The sequence below is a fragment of the Myotis yumanensis genome, unplaced genomic scaffold, assembly GCF_028538775.1.
Source record: "Myotis yumanensis isolate MYYU_CA2020_CCGP unplaced genomic scaffold, mMyoYum1.0.hap1 SCAF_1, whole genome shotgun sequence".
NCBI classification, from domain to species: domain Eukaryota; kingdom Metazoa; phylum Chordata; class Mammalia; order Chiroptera; family Vespertilionidae; genus Myotis; species Myotis yumanensis.
In genome coordinates, this window is record NW_027223752.1 from 239,913,772 (window position 1) to 239,923,345 (window position 9,574).

At 62.1% G+C, this 9,574-nt stretch overlaps 1 protein-coding gene across 1 annotated transcript; it reads left to right on the forward strand.

The window, feature by feature from the left end:
- The first annotated feature begins 2,686 nt into the window (after positions 1-2,686).
- SPON2 (spondin 2) lies at positions 2,687-6,983 on the forward strand. The gene is made up of 6 exons (XM_070411388.1): positions 2,687-2,927; positions 3,344-3,569; positions 3,894-4,117; positions 4,194-4,385; positions 4,725-4,899; positions 6,226-6,983. Exons 2-6 carry the CDS (start codon positions 3,347-3,349, stop codon positions 6,408-6,410), a joined length of 999 nt encoding a protein of 332 aa, XP_070267489.1. The 5' UTR covers positions 2,687-2,927; positions 3,344-3,346; the 3' UTR covers positions 6,411-6,983.
- The last annotated feature ends 2,591 nt before the right edge of the window (positions 6,984-9,574 follow it).

Here is a 9,574-nt window from a genome sequence, read left to right on the forward strand (position 1 = left end):
CTGCTGAGTGGGTGAGTGAGCAGACAAACGTGTGCCTGTGTGACGGGCACTTCATCCCCCAGGAAGCCAGACACAGGCCTGAGTCTATGCCGAGAAGCCAGCCTGTCCCCCCGCTCACCCCACCCACTTCGGGCTTGTGCCACACCCAGGGAGGGCCCTGAAGCAGCCTGGCCAGGCCAGGCCTAGAGGGCCCCTGGGCCAGAGTCCACACGACGGGGTGACCAAGGTCATCTGGGTCCGGCTGGAGGCAGAGCGCCCTGAGGGCATCCTGGGTCTGGGCTCCATGGCAGGGCCACAGCTGGGGCAGGATGACGACACGGCTTACCCAGCGCTCCCCGCATGCCAGGCCTGTCCTCAGCCACTCACACTCGGGCTCCTGAGGACAGTAGGCCCAGGATGCCTACTGTCACACCACACCCTCTGAGGCCACCTGAGCAGCACAGACCCACCTCCCCACGCAGGAAGGCCTGCACAACTGCCCAACGCCCACCATTAGCAACAGCCTAGGGTTAGACGCCTTTAAAAACGGCAAACATCCTCTGAGGTGAGTCTGCAGTGTCCACTCTGTACGTACACTCATCTGAGCTACGGCAGGCGCTGAGGTCGGGGGGCAGGGGATGGGGATGTCCCCTGTAGCCGTTGGAGTCACAGGGGAGGGGAGCAGATAGGGAGCGTGGGGTGCAGACAGGAGTGTGGGGGTGGACAGTCCTGGCCTACAGCCACACCCTGGGCCTCACTCCTCTGAAACCACCTCAGGGGTGACTGAGCACAGTGACTTACAGGAAGGGACCCTGAATCAGTGTCGACCGATACCCAAGCACTCATTGAATAACAGAATCCCTCTAAAAAGTGTCTTTTCCATCCGCTCCAGCCCCTCCTCCCGAAGCCTTGGGGAGCAGGCTTCTATCTATTGAGGTCACTTCTGTGTCCCCACCACCAAGGCCCAGAAAGTACTCAACACTTCGTCCTCGGCAGGAGACAAGATACAGCGTCCTGTTTGCAGAAGAGGAGCCTGAGGGCCAGAGTGGTTTGCAGCAGAGTCCAGGACTCACAAAGTCAGCCTAATCCCTACTCACTGGGCTCCCCACCTGAGGCCCAGCCCAGACGCAGGGCCACAGGTCACGTGTCCCTGGATCTCTCCTGGATGTCCCTGCCCCTCTCTGAGCACAGCAAAAAATTGGGCCCCTTCCCCATCCCATGTGTCCTAAGAACCCCCTCAGGCAGATCTTGAAGAGGGGCCTCTACCACCAAAAGAAATGCCTTCCTGGCCAACCTCCTCCCAGCCCCCACCCTGGACTAGGCCGGGCCGTGTTTCCTGGCCCCTGGTCCCCAGCAGCACATCCCAGGTGGGGACCCCGAGGGCTGTGGAGCTCTTCCGATGGGTGTGGGGGGCTGGGGAAGTGGCCCCCTGATGACGCCGGGCTGCCTCTCGGCCATCCTGGGTCTACTGTCAAGTGGGGCGAGCCCCGAGGCCCCCGGTGGCCGGTGAACAGGGGTGAGACCCGGACGATGCCTGAGCGAACAGGGAGAGCAGACGCGATATCCCAGGCATGTCCTGCCTCTGTCCTCCAACCCGGCTGCTGCTTCTCCAAGGGGAACCAGGAGCCAGGAGCTGGAAGATGCATCTGCTCGCGCTCCCTCGAGGGTGCGGCTTTCCCAGAGCTGACAGCAGGTCCACACAGATCCCCCGAGGCCATGAGAGCACTGCCCTTCTCCAGCGTGGGCCGCACAGACACTGACCACAACACCTGTCCGCAGGCGCAGGAGCCAGACAGGAAAGATGGGCCTGAAGGCAGAGCCAGGCCACTTTCTCACAAAGGTTTTTTTGAAAAATGTAGTTGCTTTCATAAAACACCGTGAGCGGGGGTAGGTTTGCCTGGTTATTTTTAAGTGAGTGAAGTAGCCTGGTGCCGCTCTATCGCCCAGGCACAGGAGCTCTTTGGGTGTGAGGGTCCCGAGTCCACGTGTGAGCTGTGGGTCCTGCCGTCTCCACACGGTGCTCACAGCCACTTCCCTGGGCTCCTGTTATTGCTTTGAAATGCAGGTGGCCACATGGCTTGTTTCTGTTTCCATTCTGTTCTTGTTGATTCTTTTTCTCTCCTTTTTTTGAACACGTGAAACATCCTGAAACCAGCATGCTTTCTGTTCACGCACAAGACCTCCCAGGGCTCGTGGGAGGGAGACCACCCTGCCCTCTCTTCCAGTTCCCAGGCCTGTGACTCGGTCCTGGAAACATTCTCCTGACAGTGAGCAGAGACAGACCAGAATCTGATGGCGGTGTCCTGCGTGCCAAGCACCCCTGATCTTTGTCCCTCGAGGGATGTGGGTCAGGGACGGGCGCCTCCTGTCCCGAGGGACCTGGCGGCCCTGAGGGAGGGCCCTGGGTGGGAGGTTCTCCTCCCTGAGCACGCACCGCCCCCCCTTGTGGTTCTGATTCCCTGGAGGGGCGCCCGCCCAGCTCTGGGCATTCTAAGCAAGCGGAGCCCTGAGGCCCCTCTTGCAGCCTGGCTCCAGCACTCCCACCACCAGCAGGCTGCGGCTGTGGCTGCAAACACGCTGGCTTTGGCACCACCTCCAGGGAGACACTAGGAAGGCCTGTTGGGAAAGCAGAGAGCAGTTGGGAGAGGAGGGCGGGGAGGCCGGGAGGGAGGGAAAGACAAAGAAAGGGGTGCGGCAACTGGCAGGCACCCGACCAGAGCAAGAGTGACCTCAGCGCTGGAGAAGCCTCTCAGCCTCAGAGCCAGGCGGCCAGGGCAGCTGCGGGGCACTGAGTCCCTTTCTCGTCTGCTCTCTGCCGGCCGCAGTGGGGGACCTGGGCCTCGCTGGCCAGCCGGGTGCCATCCTCAGCATAAATTGGAGCTCTGGGCTCTTGCTGGGACCATCCCAGGCCACAGCCTAGCTGCCTGCCTTCCTGCTGCTCCTGCTGGGTGAGTACTGCATGTGCGCCTCTGACCCCAGCCCCTAAGTCACCGGCCTCCTGGCTTCTCCCCACCCCCATACAGAAACCTGCAGCACCCCAGAGAGAGGCCCGAGTTGGCCATGCAGTTCTGGGTATAGTGAGTCCAAAAGTTGACCCTCCAGGTCTGGGTTCCCTCGGACGGCAACCCCAGAAGTGGGTAACTGGGGATGCCACGCCTGGGCGCCAGGGCTCCAAACCTGTCGGGCACCCTAGGTTCCTAGACACACACCTGCAAATCGAGCTTCTCTTTCCAGAATGGGGGCCCGGCCAAGCCTGAGCCCGGAGGTGGAGAGGGAGGGAACTGCTCAGGGCTGGCGTGCAGCGGGTGTCTGGGGACCAGCTCTGCAGCCTGTGGAGCTCCCCCCCCCCCCCCCCCCCTTCTAGGTGATGAAAATCCGGACCCCCGCCGCCGCCCAGGGCAGGGCCCTCTGGGTTCTCCTACTGGCCACACTTGGCACCACAGCCAGCCAGCCACTGGGGGGAGACTCCGTGTGTACGGCCCGGCCCCTGGCCAAGTACAGCATCACCTTCACGGGCAAGTGGAGCCAGACGGCCTTTCCCAAGCAGTACCCGCTGTTCCGGCCGCCAGCGCAATGGTCGTCCCTGCTGGGTGAGCGCAGCCCTGGCCCTGCGCGTGGCCTGTCCACGCAGGGGGGATGGCACCGGGCAGCTGCACCACACCTCACAGTCGGGGGGCACTCTAATCCAATTCACCTCAGTGCCAGCTATGTCTGCTGGACGCCTACTGCACGCTGGCCAGTGATGGCCTGGGCTCTGGGGTGGGGGGCAGGATGGCAGAGTCAAGGGCAGGCCACTGAACTGGTTCCCAACAGTGTCCCCGGGCAGCACGAGGCCACAGGGTGTCCCCATGTAACGGTGGGAAGGAGGGGTGCGCTCACGTGGGGCGGCTGCTCATGCAGCAACGGGCCCACAGGGGCAGCGCACAGCTCTGACTACAGCATGTGGCGGGAGAACCAGTACGCCAGCAATGGGCTGAGGGACTTCGCGGAGCGGGGTGAGGCCTGGGCCCTGATGAAGGAGATCGAGGCGGCCGGAGAGAAGCTCCAGAGTGTGCACGAGGTGTTCTCAGCACCCGCCGTGCCCAGCGGCGTGGGGCACACCTCCTCGGAGTTCGAGGTCCACGCTAGGCACTCACTGGTAAGTGGCAGACGGTAGGAAGGAGGGCAGAGGCGTGGGCTGTGGTGGCCACCCTGCTGAGCACCTGGCCCCCCAGGTGTCCTTTGTGGTCCGAATTGTCCCCAGCCCCGACTGGTTTGTGGGCATCGACAGTCTGGACCTGTGTGACGGGAACCGTTGGAGGGAACAGGTCACCGTGGACCTTTTCCCACATGATGCGGGGACAGACAGCGGCTTCACCTTCTCCTCCCCCAACTTCGCGACCATCCCGCAGGACACAGTGACCGAGGTGAGGGCAGGGGAGGCTGTGACAGCACTGGCCACTAGGGGCCGCTCCTGTTGCCCAGCTTTCTCTCTTGTTTGGACAGCACCCCTGTCCGTAGGGTCACGGGAGCAGGGGAGTGGTCCTGCCCAGGAGGGAGCTGGCTGTGCTACATGATGGGGGGTACGAGGTGGGGGCCCAGAGGAGGCCAGGCCTTCCTGGTCCCTTTCCCGGACCATGGGCCAGGTGCCCAGTGAGCCGCGAAGGCCCAGTTGGGGTGCTTCCACACTGCCCTGCTGGACTCTACTGGCTCCCACCCGGGCCAAGCACACAGCCGTGCTGACCGCCCTTCTCTCATCTCCCCAGATAACCTCCTCCTCTCCCAGCCACCCGGCAAACTCCTTCTACTATCCACGGCTAAAGGCCCTGCCCCCCATCGCCAGGGTGACCCTGGTGCGTCTCCGGCAGAGCCCCAGGGCCTTCGTGCCTCCCGCCATAGACCTGGGCGGCAGGGGCAACGAGATCGGGGACAGCCTCTCGGGTAAGCCCAGGCACCCTCCCCCCCCACTACCGCGTTCCCTGTCCTCCACAGCCGTGCTCCTGGGCCAGTGCTCAGGCCCCGGGAGCCGCCGTGCCCACCACTGGCGCATGGGGCAGAGAATCACTCGGAGAGTGTGTCCCACGGGCTGTGCTCAGCTCTCACGGCAACGGGCAGCTGCCGACACCCAGCCCTGCACCAGCTCTGACCTCTCACCCTGAGAGTGGCCCTGAAGGAGTGTCCCAAGAGGGACTGTCTGAAGTGGCAATACCACCACCTGACACCCACCACTCTCCCGAGGCCAAGCCAGTCGCCCACATGTGACCCTACAAGGAGTGATGGTCCAGGGGCCGAGGGACGTCATCCACCCCCGCGGTGCTCCCCTGTAGCAGCCCCAACTTGCCATGGAGGTCACCCCATTCTAAGCCAGGCTCTTGGGTGTGAAGTGCCCACCACCAGGCTGGGCCAGGACCCCAGCAACACCAGGGGTCAGGAAGGGAGTCAAACCAGGGAGGGCACTGACGCTCAGACAGCCCAGGGGCCCGAGCTGAGGGCCCCATGAGCTTGCATCTCTGAGCAACTTCAAACATGGGTTCAGCACCAGACCTCAGGGGTCCTGGTGGTTCACAGCATGTGGTACAAGGTGATGGGGTTCAGAGCATTCTGTGAGGATGACTAGAATTCTGGGAGACTTGGTAGTTGGTTGATTCAAGCTCTGAGCTAAAGATCGGACTCTTGCCCAACATGGGTAAGTGCAGCCGGAAGGAGGTGTGAGGGGCCCAGCCCGTGGGAGGTGGGCCACTGGCCTGTCGTGGCAGACGGGAAGGGCCTCACTAAGTGGACCGCTCTGTGCCCTCCACGGCAAACGTGGAGGTGGCACTGCCCACTGGAGCGGGAAACCTGTGTCAGGCCCAGGGTGAGTGTGGGGCCGTGCTCCCGCGTGGTCAGCTCTGACGCGGGTCAGGGACTGGGTTCACAGAGTGGGTGGAGCCCTCAGCGTGGGGCTCCCTGAAGCACAGGTCACAGCCGGGTCCCCTCCCCCAGGAATGGGACATGGCTGAGTCCTCGGGCTCCCGTCCCACAGCTGCCTGTGGAGAGGAGCACAGCACCGGCTCGCAGTGTAGAAGCATTGAGTCCAGTCGTGTCCGTGGTTTCTCAGGAGGGTGGGTGGCATTCTCTTTGGCGGACTCTGAGCCACGCTGCGAGGGCATTTCCCCTCCACCCCGCCCGCAGTCTGGAGCGGGTCTCACGGGTGAACACACCCCGGTGCCCTTCTGCCACCCGCTCCTCCTCCATGCAGCTCACGGGTCTCTCCTGTGCTTGGTCCAGTTCCAGAAACGCCGCTGGACTGCGAGGTCTCGCTCTGGTCGTCCTGGGGGCTGTGCGAAGGTCTGTGCGGGAAGCCGGGAGCCAAGACCAGGACTCGCTATGTCCGTGTGCAGCCTGCCAACCACGGGGCGCCCTGCCCCGAGCTTGCAGAGGAGGCGGAGTGCGTCCCTGACAACTGTGTGTGAGCCCTGACCCGTGGCTGGCGGGCCCAGTCGCTTGGTTGGGACCACACAGCGAGCAGGCCGAGCGCAGCTTCATCACCTCGGAGCCGCATTGCTGACCGACTGCTCTGCACAGACCTGCCCGCGGCCGGAGGGGACGTGGGGACCAGGCGTCTCCTTTCTGCAAGTTCTCCCTCGTGGCCCCCACACCCTAAGGTCCGTTCTTGTGGAGACTCACGCGTCTGCTCTAGCTCACGTCCGGTGTGGGTACCACCCTGTGCCATGGTCCTCCGTGCAGAGGACGTGTGCACAATGCCTGGCCGGTGCCCTGCAGGACAGCCACCCACCCCAGGCCCAGGGGCCGAGCCTCACGTGCTGGCTGTGAAATACCTCGGTCCTGGTGCCCAGGCGGCCGCTGGCACAGGAGCCCTGAACTCATGCCTGCTCCTCAGAGCAAGGCTGCCCCGGGCACTGCTCCTGGCATCCCAGCAGTGATGCTAGGGGAGATGAATAAAGGGGGGCAGGCTGGGACGCCGCACCTGGAATTGTCACATGACTGATCTGTGCACTTGAATAAAGACTATCTGTTTCCTGACATTAGCGGCCATGGTCTGGCGGGCACTGGACGAGGGCAGACAAGGGCCGCCCACCTGCCCCCGGAGTAGGGTCTCCCCCAGACTTCCCTGAAGAGCACACAGCAAGCGTCAGCATATGTAAACATGGTGTCAGGCACCCTGCACATCTGCAATCCCCTCCCCAGGCCACTGAGCACCAGGGCCCCACATCACTGCTTACCTGCCCTGGCCCTTGTCTGAGGTTGGGGGTTCAAAACCTTGTGCTACCAGCAAGGATCCCTCAGGGACTCCCCAGTGAGCGGAGTGGAGGCTGGGCTGGGCCCTCAGAGGACGGCAGGAGATGGAGACACTTTCAGACCATTATTCCTCCCGCTTGGATTCCCGCAAGTCCCTCTCCCTCACCCATCCTGCAGCTACGGGCCTGGAGAGGGCTCCTCTCGCCCTACGCAGGCTCCCCCTCCACGCCTTCAAGGACCCAGGGGCCATATTGCTAGCCTCTCAGGAACAGGGGGTTCAGCTCCCCCTTGACACAGCAAGTCCCTTTGGTTGCCAGGCCCCTGCCCCATCCCCCCACTGGCTGGGAGATGCCTCTCCCCCTCCCTGACAGGCCTTCCTCCATCCTCTGCGAACACTCCCCTCCTCGGCCCCATTCCTCTCTCCAGAACAGACTCAGATCCCCAAAGGCCACGCTGACCCTCGGCCTGGGGAGGAAGGAGTGAAAGCAGCTACCTGTGACCATTTGCTAAAGGAAGGGGTGAAGGCCCAGCGAGGGCCTTAAACGCGCTCACGCCTGGAAGTGCTGCTAAACAGACTGGCAGCGGCCCTGAGAGGAGGCACTTTTCTGCAGCATGTTCTGGGCATGTAATCTTGGGGCTCCCCTCAGAGATGCTTCATGACAGCGCTCCCCAGGGAGGGGTACCAGGCAAGCTCCTCAGGGAGCCCAGGAGGAGCCGAGCCCTGTGTGCACAGCCCTGCACTCCAGCGAGGCCCCGTGCTGGGTCTGTCTGCTCACGGACACCCCCGCCCCTAGGAGCTGGCCTTGCAGGCTCCCAGAGAATGGCTGTGGGGTGAAGGACATACACGTGGTGACAGCCACACAGCACTGCTTGGGCACATGGCAGACACAGCAAATTCTTGCTGCATGAGCAGGGACTCCACTCTTCATCTGTTTTGCAGGAGTCCTGACACTGAGCACCAGACAAAGATACCAGACAAAATGAGACACCCTTTTAAAAAAGATAATGCCCTGATGAAGTGGTAGAAGGTACGGAATTCCTCCAAGGCCAAAACAGCAAGCAGCCACTGGGTAAGTGGTACGCGCAGGAGCCAGACCCCACCCTGGATGCCCTGCTGGCCTGGGATGTCCGAGGCTCTCATCTCACAGCACGCCCCCCCCCCCCCCCCCCCCCCCCCAGTGTGGGAGCGAGCAAACAGCTGGCCCTACAAGGGCACGGCCTCTCTTACACTTGGCTCTGCAGAGAAGAAAAAAATTGTCCCTGAAAATTCCTGAATGTCAGCCCGTGCTCACACAGGCATGAGATCTGAACACCCCTCGTTAAAAGTTTTGCTTGAAAATTCCTGGGCTGGTGACGCCCTGAGGCACCCGGAAGACATGAGCACAAGTCCTCCCTGGAGACCCTCCTGTGGATTCAGGACTCACAGAACCCCACTGGAACATGAACTCACAATCAAAGCGCACCGACACACAAGGCAGTCAGCAGGGCCCCCCTAAATCAGAGGAAACAGCCCACTACGGAGTCAGACCCACAATGCCCAGGTGCTGGGATCGTCATGGGGAGTACGTGACTGAGCACATGACTGTGATGCAGCCGGAGGGCAAACTTGAGGGAGTTCCACAGAACCAAGCACAGAGCCTGACCTGAACACACGGCTGCACACGCCAGTCCCATGACAGAGACCAGCAGGCGGTCTCCCAGGACCAGGTGCTACACATGGGGCGTGTACAGTCCCGTAAGGACATCACACAGTGGGGGGCAGATACAGCCGTACAGACCCGTCGACACCCATGTCGCCTTGCCCTCCTTCCTGGGCAGGGGGAGAAGTGACAGTGTTACTTGGGGCCAGAACATTTACTGCTCATGTCAGATGCTCCAGACCCCAAAGTGTAGGACAACATGGAGGCGCCTTTGCAGATGCCACCTGGAGCCAACACCCTCAGGACGCCCACCCTGGAGAGTGCCTAGAGCCTGCAGCCAACTTAGACAGAACCTTTGTCGTGCTGAGGCGGAGATTTGGGAGACAGACGATGGAAGTAAACAGTAAAGGAATCTTGCGTTACACAGTGCTCAGCTCTGGAGAAGAGGGGATGGAATACTTGCTGGTGGAGACGACGGTGCTGGTGCTGGTCCTGGTCCTGGTGGATAGTAGTGATGATGATGGTGGTGATGATGGTGATGATGATGGTGACAGTGGTGATGATGGTGGTGGTGGGATGACAGTGACAGTGGTGATGATGGTGGTGGTGGGATGACAGTGACAGTGGTGGTGGTGATGACAGTGGTAGTGATATTGGTGATGATGGTGACAGTGGTGGTGATGATGATGGTGATGATGATGGTGACAGTGGTGGTGATGATGATGGTGGTGATGATG